At 37.3% G+C, this 21,580-nt stretch overlaps 1 protein-coding gene across 1 annotated transcript in view; it reads left to right on the top strand.

Moving 5' to 3' along the window:
• The window catches only part of Depdc5 (DEP domain containing 5, GATOR1 subcomplex subunit), a 145,455-nt gene that overhangs the window by 34,122 nt on the left and 89,753 nt on the right, over window positions 1-21,580 (top strand). The window contains 5 exon segments of the mRNA XM_047561008.1: window positions 13,809-13,912; window positions 14,749-14,823; window positions 16,558-16,692; window positions 17,916-17,977; window positions 18,098-18,171. Coding sequence (XP_047416964.1) covers window positions 13,809-13,912; window positions 14,749-14,823; window positions 16,558-16,692; window positions 17,916-17,977; window positions 18,098-18,171 — 450 coding nt within the window.

A 21,580-nucleotide genomic window follows, 5' to 3' on the forward strand; every position in this document is an offset into this window, starting at 1 on the left:
GGGTATAGGCAAAGGAGTGGGATAGCTGGGTTAAATGGTGGTTCCATTCCAAGTTTTCTGAGGAATCTCCATACTGCTTTCCAGAGTGGCTTCACTAATTTGCAACCCTACCAGCAATGTATGAGTGTGCTTTTTTTCCTCCCCAGTCATTTTTATTTTTTATTTTGAGACAGCATCTTGCTAGGTTGTTTAGGGCCTCACTAAGTTGCTGAGACACACCTTGAACTTGCGATCCTGCCTCAGTGTCCCGAGCTACTGGGGTTATAGGCAAGCACCACTGTGTCAGTTTTAACCATTGACTTGTCATTAGTTCCGTGGAACTAAGGAGCACTTGCCTACATGCTTGAAGCCTGACTTTAAGCCCCAGCCCTACAAAGAAAGAAAAAAAAAACAAACAAAATACTTTAATGTACATGTGTTCCATCCACTGGAATCCTGAAAAAAATGCTTATCCTTTAAACTTTTTTTTTTTTTTTCTCCTGCTACTAGTGATTGAATTTAGGACCTTGCACATGTTAGGTAATTCTCTACCACTGAGCTACATCCCAGGTCCTTTTTTTTTTTGTACCTTGGGCGCTTAACCACTGAGCCAAATCCTCAGTTCTTTTTATTTATTATTTTGAGATAGGGTCTTGCTAAGTTGCTTAGGTCCTCAATAAATTGCTGAGGCTGGTTTTGAACTTGTCATCTTTCTGCCTCAGTCATCTGAGCTGCTGAGATTACAGGTGTGCACCACTGTGCCTGGCTTTTATCCCTGTTACTTTTTAGATTTTATTTTGAGACAAGCTCTTGCTAAATTGCCCAGGCTGGCCTCAAATTTGCAATCTTCCTGTCTAAGCCTCAGGTGTGTATCACTGTGTCTGACTTAAAATGCTTTTTCGTATCAGTTCAGGATTGGGATGGTATGGATTTGCTTTTCTGGGTAGCTCCTGTGTTTACACATACTGCTGGTCTTTACACAATTTGAGTAAGGATGTTTAGAATACCCCTTTTGGATTTTTGTGATTGCATGTGTATGCAATAACTTTTAACTTACTTATGTTTTCTATAAAGTAGAGGTTACAACTCAGGTACTGTTGCTTCTGTGCTCCAGGATATTTGGTCATATCTAGAGATACTTCTTATTTCCTAAATGGGTGGTGGGAAGAAGGTATGTAATGCAACTGGTATCTATTGGTTAGAAACCAAGAATGTTTCTAAATGTCCCACAATGCAGAAGACAATCCCTCACAGCAAAGAGCTATTTTACTCAAAATGTTAATGGTGCCTGCATAGAACTAGGAATGGAACCATTATATGACCCAGCTATCCCACTCCTTGGTATATATCTTGAAGAACTAGAATCAGCATACTATAGTGATACAGCCACTTCAAAGTTTATAGGAGCACAATTCATAATAGCCAAATTATGGAATCAGCGTAGACACCCGTTAGTAGATGAATAGATTAAGATATTGTGGTATATATACACAATGGAGTTTTATTCGACCATAAAGAAGAATGGAATTAATGGCATTTACTGGTAAATGGATGGAAATGTAGAGCATCAGGCTAAGTGAAATAAGCCAGTCTTTGAACAAGGATAAACTCATATGTGGAAGCTAGAGCATAATAAAGGAAAGAATGAGGAGAGGATTGGGTATCATAAAGATAAAGGGAAGATCATTAGAATAGAAGATGGGGAGGGAGAGAGGATGGATGGGAAAGGGGAGGAAATGCAGAAAAAAAATTTTTAAATCATGCTATGTGCATATATAAATATACCACATAGAATTTCACTTTTATGTGTAAGTAGAAAGAACCAATTAAAAAAAAAATAGATAAATGAAAGGAAGATCAGTAGAGTAGACAAAGGAGAACAGGGAGGGAGGAAGAGTGAGAAAATGAGATAACATGAACTTAAATTAAATTCCATGCATGTACAAATTTGTCAAGATACTCCCAACTACTATGTAAAACTGTAGTACTCTAATAATAAAAAAAAAAAGGTGCCTGCGTTGAGAAGTCCTGCTTTGAAGACTTGATTGGGTTTTAGTTGAACCTTTTTTAGTAAGATTGTCTCATTGTTGATGTTCTGTACCTCACATGTATCAAAGCAGGACAGAGATCAGTCTGATATCCCATTAGAGCCACTGAATAAGGGGGCACTTTTATTTTTTTTAATTTGTTTATGGTACAGGAAATTGAACCCAGGAGCATTTTGCCTTGGAGCTAAAGCCCCAGCCCTTTTTAAAAACTTTATTTTGAGACAGGATCTTGCCAAGTTGCCAAGGTTGACTTCAAACTTGTGATCCTCCCTTTCTGAGTTGCTGGGATTACAGGCATGTGCCCAGCTATTTTCATTTTTTTTTATTAAAATCTTTTTTATTTTTACAGACTGTAGATTCACACCATTCATATAATCATACATATACATAGGGTAATACTATCTGTTTTATTCTACTATATTTCTGTCCTCCACCCACTTCCACCCCATTTTCCTCTACACCTTCCAAAGTTCCTTCATTCGTCTCTTCCCCTTGCCACTCTCCCTCATTATATAATGTCATGTATTTATCAGAGAAAACATTTGGCCTTTGGTTTTTTGGCCTTGGCCTCTTTTACTTAGCATGATGTTTTCCAACTTCATCCATTAACTCGCAAATGCCATAATTTTATTCTTCTTTATGGCAACGTGATATTCCATTGTGTATATATATCACAGTTTCTTCATCCATTCGTCAGCTGAAGGGCATCTAGGTTGGTTCCACAATCTAGCTATTGTGAGTTGAGTTGCTACAAACATTGACGTGGCTGCATCACTGTAGTATGCTGATTTTTAAGTCCTTTGGGTATAAACCAAAGAGTGGGATAGGTGGGTCAAATGATGGGTCCATTCCAAGGTTTCTGAGGAATCGCCACCTGCTCTCCAGAGTGGCTGCACCAATTTGCAACTCCACCAGCAATGTATAGAGTGTGCCTTTTTCCCCACATCCACGCCAACACTTCTTACTGCTTGTGTTCTTGATCATAGCCATTCTAATTGGAGTTAGATGAAATCTTAGGGTGGTTCTAATTTGCATTTCTCTAATTACTAGGGATAATGAGCACTTTTTCATATATTTGTTGATCACCTGTATATCTTCTGTGAAGTGTCTACCCATTTCCTGATATTGTGATACCTCCTGCATCACTCTTCCTGCACAGGATTGCTTTGGCTATTCTGGGTCTTTTGTTCTTCCAGATGAATTTCATGATTGCTTTTTCTGTTTCTATGAGAAATGTCATAGGGATTTTAATTGGAATTGTGTTAAATCTGTATAGCGCCTTTGGAAATATGACCATTTTGATAATATTAATTCTGCCTATCCAAGAACATGGGAGATCTTTCCATCTTCTAAAGTCTTCTTCAGTTTCTTTCTTCAGTGTTTTGTGGTTTTCATTGTAGAGATCTTTTGCCTCTTTGGTCAGATTGATTCCCAAGTATTTTTTTTTTTTGATGCCATTGTGAATGGAGTGGTTTTTCTCATTTCCCTTTCAGATATTTCATTGCTTGTGTATAAAAATGCTTTAGATTTATGCGTGTTGATTTTATAGCCTGCTGCTATTTTGCTGAGTTCATTAATGAGGTCTAGAAGTTTTCTGGAGGAGTTTTTTAGATCCTCTAAATATAGAATCATGTCATCAGCAAATAGCGACAGCTTGAGTTCCTCTTTTCCTAGTCGTATCCCTTTAATTTCTTTAGTCTGTCTAATTGCTCTGGCTAGTATTTCAAGAACGATGTTGAATAGAAGTGGTGAAAGAGGACATCCTGGTCTTGATCCCGTTTTTAAAGGGAATGGTTTCAGTTTTTCTCCATTAAGAATGATGTTGGCCATGGGCTTAGCATAAATAGCCTTTACAATGTTCAGGTATGTTCCTACTATCCCTATTTTTTCTAGTGTTTTGAGCATGAAGGGGTGTTGTATTTTGTTGAACGCTTTTTCTGAGTCAGTTGAAATAGCCATATGATTCTTATCCTTATGTCTATTGACATGATGGATTACGTTTATTGATTTACGGATATTAAACCATCCTTGCATTCCAGGGATGAACCCCACTTGATCATGGTGTACCATTTTCTTCATATGTTTTTGGATACGGTTTGCCAGGATTTTGTTAAGGATCCTTGCATCTATATTCATCAAAGATATTGGTCTAAAATTTTCTTTCCTTGATGTGTCTTTTCCTGGTTTGGGTATGAGGGTGATATTAGCTTCATAGAATGAGTTTGATAGGGTACCCTCGTTTTCTGTTTCCTGGAATACTTTGAGAAGTATTGGAATGGGATCTTCTTTGAAGGTCTTGTAGAACTCGGCTGAGAATCCGTTTGGTCCTGGGCTTTTCTTGGATAGTAGGTGTTTAATGGCTTCTTCTATTTCATTGCTTGATATTGACCTGTTTAAATTGTGTATGTCCTCCTGGTTCAGTTTGGGAGGAGCATATGTCTGTAGAAATTTGTCAGTGTCTTTGGTAGTTTCTATTTTGTTGGAATACATATTTTCAAAGTAGCTTCTCATTATGTTGTGTATCTCAGTGGTGTCTGTAGTGATATTTCCTTTTTCATCACGGATTTTAGTAATTTGAGTTTTCTGTCTCCTTCTCTTTGTTAGTGTGGCTAAGGGTTTGTCTATTTTGTTTACTTTTTCAAAGAACCAACTTTGGGCTGGGGATATGACTCAATTGGTAGAGTGTTGCCTTGCAAGCACAAGGCCCTGGGTTTGGTCACCAGTACCACAAAAAAAAAAAAAAAAGAAAAAAAGAACCAACTTTTTGTTTTGTCAATTTTTTGTATTGTTTCTTTTGTTTCAATTTCGTTGATTTCAGCTCTGAGTTTAACTATTTCCTGTCTTCTACTACTTTTGGTGTTGGTCTGTTCTTCTTTTTCTAGGGCTTTGAGCTGTATAGTGTTAGGTCGTTTATTTGTTGAGTTTTACTTCTTTTATTAAATGCGCTCCATGAAATAAATTTTCCTCTAAGTACTGCTTTCATGGTGTCCCAGAGATTTTGATATGATGTTTCTTTGTTCTCATTTACCTCTAAGAATTTTTAATTTCCTTCCTAATATCTTCTGTTATCCATTCATCATACAATAACATATTGTTTAATCTCCAGGTGTTGGAGTAGTTTCTGTTTTTTACTCTTTCATTTATTTCTAACTTCAATTCATTATGATCTGATAGAATACAAGGTAGTATCTCTATCTTCTTGTATTTGCTAACATTAGCTTTGTGGCATAATATATGGTCTATTTTAGAGAAGGATCCATGTGCTGCTGAGAAGAAAGTGTATTCGCTCTTGGTTGGATGGTATATTCTATATATGTTAAGTCTAAATTATTGATTGTGTTATTGAGATCTATGATTTCTTTGGTCAATTTTTGTTTGGAAGATCTGTCCAGTGGTGAGAGAGGCGTGTTAAAATCACCTAGTATTATTGTGTTATGGTCTATTTGGTTTCCGAAATTAAGAAGGATTTGTTTGACATACATGGATGAGCGACTGTTTGGGGCATAGATGTTTATGATTGTTATATCTTGCTGATTTATGCTTCCCTTAAGCAGTATGAAATGTCCTTCTTTATCCCTTCTGACTAACTTTGGCTTGAAGTCCACATTATCTGAAATGAGGATGGATACTCCATCTTTCTTGCTGAGTCCATGTGCATGTTTTTCCCCATCCTTTCACCTTTAGTCTATGGGTATCTCTTTCTATGAGATGAGTCTCTTGCAGGCAACATATTGTTGAATCTTTCTTTTTAATCCAAGGATTTCCGTTTGGTTTTTTTTGAGAATCTCAACTCTTTGTTCAAATGATCTTTTGCTTCCTGCAGTTGGTCTTTCTACTTCTTATTGGTATTATCATTCATTGCCTGCATTTGCTCTCTTATCTCATCCTTTGCTTTGCGAGTCATCTTAATCGTGTAAAATCTGAAGTCCTTTTCTCACATTTCTTCTACCATACTGTCATTGGATTTTATTAATATAGAATCTAGATTTGTTTGGATCATTTTCTTCCCTTGTTTTTTCATGTTGTTCATGTATATTCCCCTCTAGCAGTGCAGATCTGGGGTATTGCAGATTGTCCCGTATAGGCTTATAGTGGCCCTGTAAGTTTCCAAAACCTTTTCTTTAAGGGGAGATCAATATTAACAGTGTCCAGTTCAGGCACTATGCAATCCTAGACCAAATAGTCCCTATGAGGACAATAACAAAATTGTCATAATAAACTGAATGAGTTCAAATATTATCTTTAGTATGACCAACAGATTTGCAATAAGGGCTGCAGTTTCTAATGGAGGATAAAGAGGATGCAGAGGCATGTAGGATGTAACTGTTAATGGGTTTAGAAAAGAATATACAGAAGTTCTAGATAATAGAAAGGGTGAGAATGTAATCAAAAGATATTGGATGTTAGCATTCCAAAATGGAGAAAGAGAGTCTGAGGGAACAGGTAAACAAAAGGAAAAGAGAGCCAAAAAAAGTATAGAAATAAAAACTTAAAATTGTTCAATAAGGAGGAGAAAAAATCCTATCTTTATTTTGTATGTTAGGCATTTTCATTATAATATGCCTTGGTGTGACTCTATTGTGATTTTGTGCATTTGGTTTTCTTAAGCCTCTTGTATTTCATTTTCTTCAGATTTGGGAAATTTTCTGCTATTATTTATTGAATAGGTTATTCATTCCTTTGGTTTGTATCTCTGTGCCTTCCTCAATCCCGATGATTCTTAAATTTGTTCTTTCATGAGTTCTTGGAGGTTCTGTTCATGATTTCTTACCATCTTCTCTGTTTGGTTAATTTTCTTTTCTTTTTTTTTTTTTTCTGGTCCTGGGAATTGAACCCAGGGCATTGTGCTTGCCAGGCAAGCACTCTACCAACTGAGCTATCTCCCCAGCCCTCAATTTTATTTTCAAGATTAAATATTTTGTCTTCATTGTCTGAGGTTCTGTCTTCCAAGTGGTTAAGTCTTTTGGTGATGCTTTCCATTGGGTTTTTCATTTGGTTTATTGTTTCCTCCATTTCAAGGATTTCTGGTTTTTTTTTTTTTTTTTTTTTTTTTGAGAATCTATCTCTTTCTTGAAATGATCTTTTGCTTCCCACAGTTGCTCTTTCTACTTTTTATTGGAGTGATCATTCATTGCCTGCATTTGCTCTCTTATCTCATCCTTTGCTTCACGACTCATTTTAGTTATGTATATTCTGAAGTTCTCTTTTGACATTTCTTCTACCATACTGTCACTGGGTTCTATAAATATAGAATCTAGGTTTGTTTGGATCATTTTCTTCCCTTGTTTTTTTATGTTGTTCATGTATCTTCCCCTTTAGCAGTACAGTTCTGGGGTCTTGGAGTTTCCCCCCATAGTTTCCCCTCTGTAGATTTCCAAAACCTTTTCTTTAAGGGGGAGATCATTATTAGCAGTGCCCAGTACAGATAATATGCAACCCCCAACCAAATAGCCCCTATGAGGACATTAACAATATTGTCATAATAAACAGAATGAGTTCAGTTATTATGTACAATATAACAAAAGATATGAATAAGGTCTGCAGTTTCTAATGGAGGATAACGAGGATGGGGAGGGATATAGGATGTAACTGTTAATGGGATAAGAAAAGAGTATGTGGAAGTTCTTGACTGTATAAAGAATAAGAGTGTAATCAAAAGAAGTTGGTTGTTAGCATGCAAAAAGGGAGAAAGAGACTCTGAGGGAACAGGTAAACAAAAGGAAGATAGAGTGAGAAAAGTAAAGAAATGAAAACTTAAAATTTTTCAATAAGGAGAAAAAAAAAAAAACACTCTGACAGTCATACAGTATTCAAACCTCCCAGTCTTCATCAGCCTGATATATGAGAGGTAGTTTCAGGCGTTTCAGGATGATATTTGCTCCACCTAAAGATGGGAGATATGACTTCCAGGTTTATTGAAGATGGCCATTCTGGCTTCCAAATGTGTTGGCAAATGAGGAGCTGCAGCACAGGGTAAGGTTGTGATTGGGCAGGGTTCCTGGAGGCGGGTGTGGTCAGTCTGGTTGTGGAATCCTAGAGGCTGATGTACTCAGTTGGTCTGAGGGTCTTGGTGGTAGCGTGCAGTCAGTTGGTCTTGGGGTCCTGGAGGCGGGAGCAGTCAGTCAGTGTGAGGGCCCCGGGAGCAGGGAGTGGTTGGTCGGGCTGAGGGGTCCTGGGGACGATCGGCAGGTAAATCTCGGGTGTTGGGTGATGGGTAGGGGAAAGGCAGGCAGTGGGCAGGCAAGGGGCAGGGAAATGGTGGATGATAGGCGCCAGACAGTGAGCAATCTGCACTCAAGAGGTAGTTGATATGCTGCAGACTGCAGGTGCTCGCAGTAGACAAATGGGGCAGCAGGGATTGATAAGCATCAAGAACTGCCTCACTAAGCAACAGATATCCTCTGCTTGAAACCTGAGTTATGGAGTGACAAGGAACGCAGCCTCCCTCTATTGTGCCATCTTGGATCTCCCCTCGTCTTTCCCACTATTTTCATTTTTTAAAATTTAATTTCTTTCATCATAATTCATTTTGCAGGGGGACTGGGAATTGATGTCAGGGCACTGAATCACTGAGCTATATCCCTGTTCTTTTTATTTTTATTTTGAAACAGGGTGTTGCTAAATTGCTGAGGCTGGTCTTGAACTTGCTATCCTCTTGCCTCAGTCTCCTGGTTCAATGTGATTATAGGTGTATACCAATTATGCCTAGCTTAAATTCAATTTTTAAATTTATTTTTATTTTTATGTTATTTTTTTGGTACTAGAGATTTAACCCAGGGTTGCTTTACTTTTGAGTTACATCCCCAACCCTTTTTATTTTTTATTTTGCTTTTTTTTGGTACTGGGGGATGAACCCAGGGGTGCTCAGCCATTGAGCTACATATCCCACCTGTTTTTATATTTTTTTATATACAGTGTCTCAGTTGCTAAGTGCCTCGCTAAGTTGCTGCAGCTGGCTTTTAACTTGTGATCCTCCTCCTTCAGCCTCCCAAGCTGCTGGGATTACAGGTGTGTGCCACTGTGCCTAGCTTTATATTTTATTTTGAGACGTGGTCTCACTAAGTTGCTGAGGTTGACCTCAAACTTGGGATCCTGCTGCCTCAGCCTCCTAAATCTCTGGAATTACAGGTGTGTATCACTGTACCTGGCTAAATTGAATTTATTTTGAACTGAGACATAAAAGAATAGAAATTGTACATATTAATGGAGTACCATATGATATTTGATACATGTATATATTGTGTGATGCTTAATTCATGTTAAACATTTGTCCCTCATTTCTCAAGCTAGAAAAAAGAATTCTGTATACTTACTATAAGGAAATGATAAATGTTTGAGGGGACATTTTGTGAGACAATAGAAATACACCAGATACAGTCAGACTTGGTTGCTTAATGGCATTGACAGTAGGATCTTGATTTATTTTTTAAAATATTTTTTTGTTGTAAATGGACCCAATACCTTTATATTATTATTATTTTTTTATGTGGTGCTGAGGATTGAACCAAGGGCCTCACATGTGTTAGGCAAGTGTTCTACTACTGAGCCACAACCCCATTCTGGAATTTTTTTTTTCTTTTCTTTTTTTGGTACTGGGGATTGAACCAGCACCTCATGCATGCTAGACAAGAGCTCTACCACCGAACTACACCTCTGCCCCAGACCTTGACCTTGTAAATTCTTAGATGTGTGGAGCAATTTATTGCATTGATTTTTGGAACTTTACTTGGAGGACAGAGTAGACATTAAAATGGACATTAGCTATTTTCTTTTCAGAAGGTATTGATTTGTTTTTTTATTGTCTAAGTTACAAAGAATTTATGTTAAACTAAAAGCCAATCTGTTTGGTCATAGGAACATTTCATCACTTCTAACCAGTGCTTATTAAAGTCCTTGGAACACCTTTCTCTAACTCACTACTCTGTTGTTGGTTCATTCTTGTGTCCTTAGATGATTTCCTCCTGTAACTGAGAGAAAGTAATCCTTGTTATTTTCCCTTTTTATATTTAATGTGGAAATAAAATGGTCTGTTTTTTAGTAATAGTTTACTTTTTGGGTTTGGATTTGGTTTTGGTTTCATGGCCAATCTTCCCATCCTAGGGCCTTAAATATATTTCTTTATTGCTAATTCATTTGTAAGGCCAAAGTCAGCTCTAAATGCCAACTTGTATTTTTTTCCCTTTTCAACTTCATAACAGCATTCCTGAAGAACAAATTCTTTGTTGGGCTTGGTGGCAGATGCCTTTAATCCCAGTGATGTGGGAGTCTGAGTCGGGAGAATTGCAAGCCTCAGTAACTTAGGCCCTAAGCAACTTAGTGAGACCCTGTCTCAAAATAAAAAAAATAAAACAGTCTGGGGATGTGGCTCAGTGGTTAAGCTCCCCTGGATTCAGTCTCCAGTACCAAACGAACAAACAAACAGACAAACAAAAAAAGGTCTGGGGATATAGCTCAGTGGTTGAGGGCCCCTGGTTTAATCCCTAGTTCTGCAAAATACAAAAGACTAAGTCCTTTATTAACTATAATTTTGTTTTTAATTAGTATTGTTAATAAAGAGTGACAGAAATTGTGGAAACTTTTTAGGCAATTTTTAAGATAACCTTTCCCCTGTGATACTGAGAATTGAATCCAGGAGCACTCTGCCAGTGAACTACTTCCCAGCCCTATTTATTTATTTATTTATTTTAAAAATTTTGAGATGGTAGTCTTGCTCAGTTGCCCAGGCTAGCCATGAACTTTTGGTTTTCTTGCCTCAGCCTCTTGATTGCTGGGATTACAGGCATGAGTGATCAAGCCCAGCCTTTTTAAAGTATTATTTGAGACAGGATCTCACTAAATTGCCCAAACTGACCTTGAATTCATAATCCTGCCTCAGCCTCCTGAGTACTTGAGATTACAGGCATGTGCCACTATGCTTGACTTGAATTACCATTTTATGTAGTTAAAAAAAAAACACATGATCATCACAGAAATTTTGAAAAATATAGAATAGCACAAGGTAGAAAATGTTAGCATCATTGTGCTGTTAAGATGATGATAAGATGGTAATTACTGTTTATTTTAGACTTACCATGTATGGAGTATTATTCTAAGCCCATTACATGACTTGATTCAGTTAAATAACATCCTTTTGAGATAGTTACTTTTATCCCATTTTATGGTTGTAGAAGTTTGTACACAGAGTTTAGGTGACTTACCCAAAGACATTGAAGTATTCTGGGCTTGATGCAGTCTAATTCAGAGTCTGCTTTTAATCACTGTATTCTTCAACCTAATACTGATTGTATTAAAATTATTTGTTGATCTTTTTATTTATTTTAAATTGACATAATAATTTTTTATCTTTCTGGGATACATTGTGTTATTTCAGTACAGTAAGCCAGGCATAGAAAGACAGATGTCACATGATATCACTTACATTTGGAATCCAAAAAACTGAGCTCATAGAAGTAGAGAACAGAATAGTGGTTACCTCAGGATGGGGAAGACAGGAAAGTATGGTTTATGGGGATGATTGCATAACAGGTACAAAGTGACAACCAGATAAGAGGAATATATTTTCATGTTCTAATACACAAAATGAATACCATTAACAATATTTTTTTATTAGCAATGTTTTTGAACTTTTTTTGGGTGGTGTATCTCTGAGAATTTCCTGAAAGTGATGAACCATCTTCTTTCTCGACTCCAATAGTCATTCCACTTACACACAAATGCTGCTTATCAGTTCAGTGGGATCCTAGAACTCTTTTGGCTTAAAAAAAAATTATACGTATATATGAAATTATATCTATAGGATGAATATTAATGCATTTGAATATAATTATGAATATGTAAAGGTGTAAATTAGGAATATGAATTAATGTAGACAATTGGTTTATGATTATATATGATTAATATGTTAAAAATTTCTCCATGTTATTAAAATGTCTGCCCAACATTTTTCAGAGTGAATGAAATAATACAGAATCACTTTAGGAAAATCACAGTATAGTTAAGTAAAGAGCAATTCCGAATACCCTCAATTCTATCTCCTAGATACAGTCATCACCAACTTGGTGTATCAATCCCTGTTCTGTGTATAGAGACAAAAATTAATTTCCAGAGTTGTGATCACACATTCCATTTGATTTCTTTTAAACTTTCTGTTTTATACCTGCATTTTCCCACTTACTTTATCATCTTTCCATGTCAAACACTACTTCTGCAGTACCTTTTTTTAAAAATTGTTATTTAGACTTTCTGTTGGTTACTATTGTTAAACATTTAGGTGATTTCCAACTTTTTACTATTGTCATTACCAGTGAACTTTTTGTTGGTTACTAAAGATAGAACTCAGAGGCACTTTACCCCTGAGCTATATCCCTAGTTCTTTTTTTTTTTTTTTTTTTTTTTTTTTTTTTTTGCGGTGCTGGAGATTGAACCCAGGGCCTTATGCATGCAAGGTAAGCACTGTACCAACTGAGCTATATCCCCAGCCCCCTAGTCCTTTTTTATTTGCATTTTAAGTCAGAGTATTGGTAAGTTGTTGAGAGTGGTCTCAAACTTACAATCCCTTGCCTCAGCTTATGAAGTTGTTGAGGTTACAGGTGAGTACCTCTGTGCCTGGCAATAAATAAATAAATAATAAATAAAAATATATATAAAGGGTTAAGGGTGTAGCTCAGTGGTTGCCTATGTGTATATATATACACATTGTCTTTCTCTTTTACACACACACACACACACACACACCCAACACATACACACAAAGATGATTAAAGGCAAGTATATATGGTTTTAAAATTTTAATTTCTTTTTTTTTTTGCGGTACTGGGGATCGAACTCAGGGCCTTGTGCCTGCAAGGCAAGCACTCTACCAGCTGAGCCATCTCCCCAGCCCTAAAATTTTAATTTCTTATTATTTTTGGAATATATTCATGTGGTTCTAATTTTTAAAGTACACAGAGTATATTGTAGACAGATTCCCACCCATCCCTTTATTCTTATTTAGTTTTCTGACCTGGGTGTGCTTGTTGATATATCTGGAATACACGTATATGGATGTTCTTTTTTAAGGTTTTTAATATATACCTCCTAGTTGCAATTCATGAAAGTTTATATGCCCTTGATAGTATGTATGGATCTTAATATCCCTGTCCAACTTTAGACGTTGATATAATAATATGTGTTTTTTGTTTTTTCCTTTTTTTGTACTGGGATTGAACCCAGGGGCACTTTTACTGAGCTACATTTCCAGCCCCATTTTAAAATTTTTATTTTGAGACAGGGTCTTACTAAGTGTCAAGGCTGGCCTTGAGCTTGTGATCCTTCCACCTAAGCTCCTGAGTTACTGGGATTGCAGCTGGGTGCTTTTGCACTTGGCTTATATTCATATATTTTAAAAAATTTAGAGTTTACGTGACTATTGACTGGAACTGTAGCTCAGGGGTATGCACTTGCCTAGAATATGCAAGGCTCTGGATTCATTCTCCAGAACTACAAAATAAACAAATAAGCATGATTCATATGAATTTTTTTTTTTTTTTTTTTTTTTTTTGGCGGTGCTGGGGATTGAACCCAGGGCCTTGTGCTTGCGAGGCAGGCACTCTACCAACTGGGCTATATCCCCAGCCCCAATTTATATGAATATTAATGTCATCACATTTCTTTATGTTTGTTGAATACAGTTGACTTTATTATTATGTGGTGTCTTCCTTTTCCCTTGAATCCATGTAAGGGACTTGATATCCTATAAATAATTACTGCTTGATATCTCTTTTATGATAATACTCCTTTCAGAGTGGTGGCACAGAATGAGAGAAGAGAAGAATGGACTTCACTTCTAGTGACCATTAAAAAGCTCTTCATCCAGTATCCAGTTTTGGTGCGACTGGAACAGGCAGGTACTGCCTCTATATAATAAGAATTGTGGTAGGGAAAGGAGGTGTAGGATGGAGGCTAGAGATGGAAAAGAGATTCATGCTTATTTCCCTTCCATTGCCATTCGAAGTTTTCTAGTCAGGTTTTTTATTTCTGATTGGTTCCAATTGTTCATTACATATTTGGTAAGTTGAATAGTGTCTCTAATACAGGGTGAGGGGGGAACCCTATGGAACCAGATACCTTCCACTATTTTTTTTTTTTTAATTTATTCTTTTTAGTTATACATGACAGTAGAATGTATTTGGCATGTTATACATATATGGAGTATAACTTCCCATTCTTGTGGTTGTACATGATGTGGAGTTATACTTCTCATATATTCACATACGAACATAGGAAAGTTATGTCCAATTCATTCTACTGTTTTTCCTCTTCTCCCCCCCACCCTCACCTCCTCTCTTCATTGTGCTTTGTCTAATCCAGTGAACTTCCACACCCCCCGCCGCCCCACTTATTGTTTGTTAGCATCTGCATATCAGAGAGGACATTTGGCCTTTGGTTTTTTGGGATTGACTTATTTCATTTAACATGATCCTTCCACTAATTTTTTAAGAATTCATTTTTCATAAGCATGTGGCATACTTCTGTAAGTGACTTGGGAGGTTGAGGCAGGAGGATTGCAAATTCAAGGCCAGCCTGGGCAATTTAGGGAGACCCTGTCTCAAAATAAAAAATTAAAAGGGTTGGGTATGTAGTTCTGTGGTAAAGTACCCCTGGGTTCAATTCCCAAGTAGCAAAAAAAAAAAAAAAAAAAAAAATCTTTCATGAGATGTTTTTCCTTCTCTTTTTGCTTCAGAGGGCTTTCCTCAAGGAGATAACTCTACCTCAGCACAAGGAAACTACCTAGAGGCCATCAATCTGTCATTCAATGGTGAGTATGGGCACTAGCAACAGCCATCGTCTTACTTGGTACATGGTTATGGACTTCTCTTTACTGATGCCCAGAGTTCCAGACCTAGTCAGTTATGCCCCCATCTACATACTTCCCAAATTAATTCAAAGTAGTAACTTTTGTTGGTCTTAATGACCAACACTTAGTTTTTGGGTCTTTTGTTGAGAAATTAATTTGGTATTGTCATAAATGGGAGGGAATCTTCCTTGGGTTCTTTTTTTTTTTTTTTTTTTTTTACTACAAACTGTATTCTTATTTTCCAGCTTATCCCTCAACTGCTTCTAGGTAATTTTGAAAAAAATTACCTAAAATAGCAAAGGAAAGACAGTGGAATGATCTGACATGTACATATATGAAAATAATACAATGAATCCCACCACCATGTGTATCCATAAGACTGGGACTCTAATTAGACTTAAGATATATTCCATGCTTGTATGATTATATCAAAATGGATTCTGCTGTTGAATATAATTAAAAAGCATTACAAAAATAAAAAGAAAAAATTACTTTAAAATAATAAAAGTAGCTCATGTTCTTAGCATTAGAATGGTATATCAAATAAGAAAAAAGGAACCAACTGTTAGAAATGTGGTATGATTTTCTTCCTAAGGATCATTGTCCCTGTGTTTATGTGGTAGCTGAGATACTATTATTTGCCAATAACAGAAACCTGCTGAGTTGGTTTAAACCAAAAGAGAAATTTATGTGAAGATGCAGGTGCTTAGTGGGACAGATTGAAAAGATTTGAATTCATTGTTGGAGAAGGTGGGGTATCTTGCTGTCTCAGAGAAATAAGCACCAGAAATTTCTGGAGCCACATTCAGTCCTCAGCAACCTGTCTATGTTTTCTGTTTAGAAATCTACTTTCTGGCAGAAAGAATCTGCCAGAAGCAGCTCCAGGTCAGTGTCAACCTGGCACTGGACTGGGGTGGAAGTGAGTTGTTTTCATTTCACTGTGTATTACCTTTCCATGTGTCTGTATCTAGATGCAGGGGAATTCTGGAGCATATTGTTACTTATTTAATATATATGTTTTTGGTACTGGAAATTGAACCTGAGAGTGTTTTACCACTGAGCTACATCCCCAGCTTTATTTTGAGATAGGCATTTGCTGAATTACTGAGTGTCATACTAAGTTGCTGAGGCTGGCCTAATTTTCCTCCTTCCTCAGCCTCCTGAGTACCTGGGATTATAGGCATGTGCCACTTTGCCCAGCAAGAATTTGGTGTAATTTGTTAGTAAGTTGGTTTGTCAAGTTTGAATATCATTGATTTTCTGTAGTAAGAATTTCAGAGGCCAGAAATAAAAATTAACTTGCCAAATTTACAAAGTAATCCCAAGCTTCTGGTTTACTATCTTAAATATTGTCTTAAGTTAATATTTGATTTTGGAAGTTTCAATACAGGCTCACTGATGGATTATTTAAATTTATGGCATGAAATTTGAGCATGTAGGCTGCACAAGGCAAGAATTAAGCATTGATGAGGGGGAATGACAAAGGTGACAATAATATAATCCTTCGTTGAGGGAGTTGTTAATGTAAAAGAGGAAAGACAGATACATACATGTCTAGCTAGAATTCAGGTCAGAGTGTGGCAATGGCTATTATCAAAATATGCATAAAATGCCTTGAGAGCATAGAAATGCTTGCTAGTAACTAGTTTTTGAAAACGCGTTAACATAATTGGGGAATTTTTGTTTTCTTTCAAGTGTTTGACAAGCACTATATCAACCGCAACTTTGACCGAACGGGGCAGATGTCTGTGGTGATCACGCCTGGGGTGGGTGTCTTTGAAGTGGACCGCCTACTCATGATTTTGACCAAGCAGCGGATGATAGATAATGGTAACACTCTATTGTTTGTATTGTCTCTTGTCTTTGTGTTCAAAACTGGATTTGTCCTTAGATCTGTGAGCTTTTACTGACTTTTTAGGGTTATGAGAAACTCTATAAGGTGTCTGTGAGTCATCTTTTTTAGTGGTTTTTGTTTTGTTTTCCTTTCTTTTTTTTTTTTTTTTTTTTTTTTGCTTTTTTTGTTTGTTTTGGTGGCATTGGGATTGAACCCAAGTGCTTCATGCATACTAGACAAGCACTCTACCACTGAGCTACATTCCAAGCCTTTTTATATTGAGACAGGGTTTTGCTCAGTTTCTCAGACTGGCCTCAGACTTATAATCCTCCTGCTTCAGTCTTCTTAGTGGCTGAGGTTATGGGTTTGTATCACCACATCTGGACCTTCCTCAGAATTTTTTAATATGTTAGTGTATCTTGTTTATTTCTAAAGGGCGTATCAGATATTCTGAGTTTCTATACATATTTGACACCAGGAACTCTTTTCTAGGGGAGATTCTTTCAAGAGACAAGTGTGCCATCAGCTTATCTGGGGGGGAAGCATTATCAAGTCATGTAGTCTAGTCCTCTCTGTCATGTGCCATACACCCCCCTAGCTTGGATCCACACCCCCCCATTTGATTTTTTTTTTTTTTTTTATGTGGTGCTGGGGATCGAACCCAGGGCCTTGTGCTTGCGAGGCAAGCACTCTACCAACTGAGCTATCTCCCCAGGCCCCCCCCATTTGATTTTTGTATCATCGAAGAGATGGAATTGAGAAAGTAAATCATGATTGCCAATAAAGAAGCTCTGGGGCTATGGATGTAGCTCAATGGTAGAGTGCTTGTCTAGTACGTATGAAGTTCTGAGTTCAACACCCAGCACCACAAAAAAAAAAAAAAAAAAAATCTTCTGTTAAGTGATGTAGATAGTTTTCTGTTATCAAGGTTATAAGGTTTCTTTTACTTCTTCAACTCGAAACTTGAATAAAGGAGCTCTTTTGTCCATTTTTTAGCAGTCATGACTTGCAGGGCACTCAGGCTAATTTTCAAGCTCTGACTAGTGTGACAAGGCTTGACAGTAGAAAAAGTAGACAAATGCATCTGTTAACTGTGCTGTGTAGGCAGCACTGATGAGGTTAAGTAGAATGGTATGCTGGCTTTGCCTCAAACCAGGCTAAGTAACATCATTAATAGATTAGAAAACTAATCTCTGCTGTTCCCCCTATTCTTTTTTAGGAATTGGTGTGGACTTGGTGTGTATGGGAGAGCAACCGTTACATGCTGTCCCATTGTTCAAGGTGATTAGATTTTGAATTATTTCCCAAGGGCCAGTTGGAAAATAGTTAAAAACAGAAAAGGTGGAGCAGTTCATTGTCTTATTTGTTTTCTAGCTTAGCTTTGTGCTTTTCCCCTCACAGCTACACAATCGGAGTGCTCCTAGAGATTCTCGACTGGGTGATGACTATAATATTCCTCACTGGATAAATCACAGGTGGGCATTATCTTGATCAACAGTAGATGATAAGGATTTTTTTTTTTTTTTTTTTTGCGATGCTGGGGATTGAACCCAGGGCCTTGCGCTTGCGAGGCAAGCACTCTACCAGCTGAGCTATATTCCCATGATAAGGGTTTTGAATAGTGTCCTTGCTGTTTTCTCTTTAAATCTGTTCTTATGGCACTAACCCTTTTGTCCAGAGAATGTGGGGCTGGGGATGTAGCTCAGAGGTAGAGCACTTGCCTAGCCCCAGCACAGTAACAACAACATGGAAGCTAAAATTCTAACATTTACTTAGCAGTTCTTTATGTGCAAAATATCAACAGTAACATGGATCATTTTATGGTGAAAAATAAAAACAGATCTTGAATGCCTTATTTCTACTACTGTTGTCCAGTCCTATTCCCAACTGCCACAGCCCCTAGCAGACCAACCTTGTGCCTAGCCCCCTCCATTTGTAGAAAAGTTCCCATGCCTCTCTCCACATGGGATATGGTCTCAATGTCCCTGCTGATTTCAGCTCAGACTGGTTTCTCTCATCCCTCTGCTAATGCAACTGCCTCATCCTGTTCCTCAATTTTTTCAACAGTCATACTAATCTGATTGGTATGTCTCTTTCTTTTTATTGTTGTTATTGATGATGATAATGATAATGATTATTTGGTACTGGGTATTGAACCCAGTGGCACTTTACCATTGAGCTATTTCCCCAGCCTTTTTTATTTTTATTTTAAGATAGGACCTCACTAAGTTGCTCAGGCTGGCCTTGAACTTGTGATCCTCCTGTCTCAGCCTCCCAAGTACCTGGAATTGCAGGCATGTGTCACAATGCCTGACTGGTGTGTCTGTTTCTGGTCTGTCCATCATTTAGGCCAAGGTTTCTCCATCTTGACACTACTGACATTTTGGGCCAGAACATTTTTTGTTGTGGAGATTGTCCTATATATTGTAGAACACTGAACAGCATCCCTGACCAACCCCTCTTCACAAGATACCAGTGGCTTATACCCTCAGTTGCGACAACTAAAAGTGTCTGTAGACATTGCCATGTGTTCCTTGTGTGCCCAGATCCCTACCCGTGTTGAGAAGCACTTCTTTAGACCAGTGGTTTTCTTTTCTTTTAAATTTTGTTCTTAAGTGATGAGACTTTTTTTTCCTGGAATTGTAATATATATAAGTGAAAAAGTATTAGTGAGTGTTCCTCTCTCGCACGACAGACCCTGATGTAGCACCAAGGAACCTTGAAGTCTGGAAACAAATGTCTGTTAACCAGTGCCTTACCTAATTATCAGAGTCATTTTTATAAAAACCAAATCCTACTGCCTTTTCTCTCTCAATTTCTCATGCCAGTTTGATAAAGACTAAAGTCTTTGACATCTGTGGTTTCCTGTCCTACCTCTTGCCTTCTTTTATTCTATGTATGTAACAGACATACCTTCTTCTTCTGGGTCTTTCTGCCTAGAGGGCCTTTCTTCCAGCCCTTCTTTTGCAAATGTCTGTTTATCCTCTGAGGTCCATCTCCAACAACTTCTCTCTTCTCTGGGTCTTCTCTGTACTGCTCCTGATAGCCAATAACTGCTTTTTCTTTTGTAGTTCCATAGCATTCTACCCTTCTCTGTTGTCTTTCTTATGCTGAGACTCATAAGGACCAGGCTGCTTGACTTATGTCTCAAGCTCAATAGAAATTTACATTTTGGCTTTTATTTAGTTACAAATCTTTACTGGTAACCAGCTTGAAAACTCATCACAAATGTTGATGATCACTAAAGCCTTTTAGTGTCTATCCATTATCTTTGTTATAAACTATGTTACCATAAATGTGATGGTTGCTGTAATTATTCATAAGTGAGGAACTAGGAATGAGCAAGGATTAGTTGTTTGGCAGTTCTATAAGATGATGTGATGACATTTTTTTCCCTTTGCAGTGCTAGGGATCAAACCCTGGGCCTTGTACGTGCTACAGGCAAGTGCTCTGCTACTGAGCTCAACCCTCATATAATGGTTTTTTTTTTTTTTTTTTTTTTGGGTACTGGGGATCAAACCAAGAGGTGTTCTACCACTGAGGTACATCCCCAGCTTTTTTATTTCCTGTTTTGAGACAGGGTCTTGCTAAGTAACTCAGGCTGACTTTGTACTTGAGTTCTCTTGCCTCAGTCTCTGAGTTGCTGGGATTACAGGAATGGGCAATTATACCTGAACTTTTTTTTTTTTTTTTTTTTGCACTACCGGGGATTGAACCCAGGGCCTTGTGCTTGCAAGGCAAGCACTCTATCAACCGAGCTATTCCCTAGCCCCAGTACCTGAACTTTTTAATAGACTTTCAGATTTTTTTCTGTTAAAAAATACTGTTGAATTATATGTTATGTATCATGGTTTTGAGTTTAGTTTAGAAAATTAAAAAGTAACTATAGAATACACAACATTTTATAAAAGTTTTGCAATTTTTCTCAAGTTTTACTTAATAATAACTTGAACATTCCTAAATTATTACTTTATTTATCATACTAAATTGGTTCTCTACTGCCAGCTAATGATACAGCATGGATCCACATGTTGGGGCCTTCTGAATCTGGGAACCAGGAGCAGGGGGTAGGAGGTGGCCCAAGATCTGCTTTTCTCATTTCACTGTTAGCCCTGTTTGCTCTAGCCATATGGGGATGGGAACAAAGGTACAGAGACAGACACTGCTCATAGGAGCCATTTGTTTTCTTCTGTCAGCAAAGCCTCTTCAGAAGTGGGCAACATGTTTCTGCTAGAGTAAGGCCAGAGGTCTTAGTAAGCTTAATCACATTGTTTTTAGTAAGTCCATAGTGGCTCTAAATTATTATTGACTAATGATGAAAATTGATCCACAGAGTAAATTAATATCAGATATATAAGAATTATATAAGTGGGATATAGGGAATATGACAGGATATAACTGGAATATATCTTGGAGATCCTGTAGATCATTCTTTCAGTCACATTATATAGTAATGAAAACTGAGTTACAGAGAGGTTAAGTGCCTTGCCTGGGGTTGAACAAGGTGTCCTTGACAAAGTTGCAGCTGTTACTTTCAACTCTTTGAAATCATATTAGACCATGACCCTCAGAAATTTTAATTTCATATGTTTCAATTGAATAGAAACCCATTTTTCTGACTGATACCACTTTATCACTTAGATCTTTTACAACTCGTGTCTGGGAAGAAAGTAGCAGGCTCTACTTGGTACCATTGGGACAGACCAAATCACAGGGGTTTAATCCCTGTGTCTGATGATTTGTGACATTCTTTTGTTCTTGTGTACTTAATATGCCACTAAGATTGCCCCATGGTCTTTTTGTTATCTGCCATTATTGTCCCTTTTAATGTTTTTTATTTTTGCAGAAATTTTATGGAAGGTGTGGATTGGTCACCATTCCAAA

The sequence above is a fragment of the Sciurus carolinensis genome, chromosome 8 (genome assembly GCF_902686445.1).
Source record: "Sciurus carolinensis chromosome 8, mSciCar1.2, whole genome shotgun sequence".
NCBI classification, from domain to species: Eukaryota; Metazoa; Chordata; class Mammalia; order Rodentia; family Sciuridae; genus Sciurus; species Sciurus carolinensis.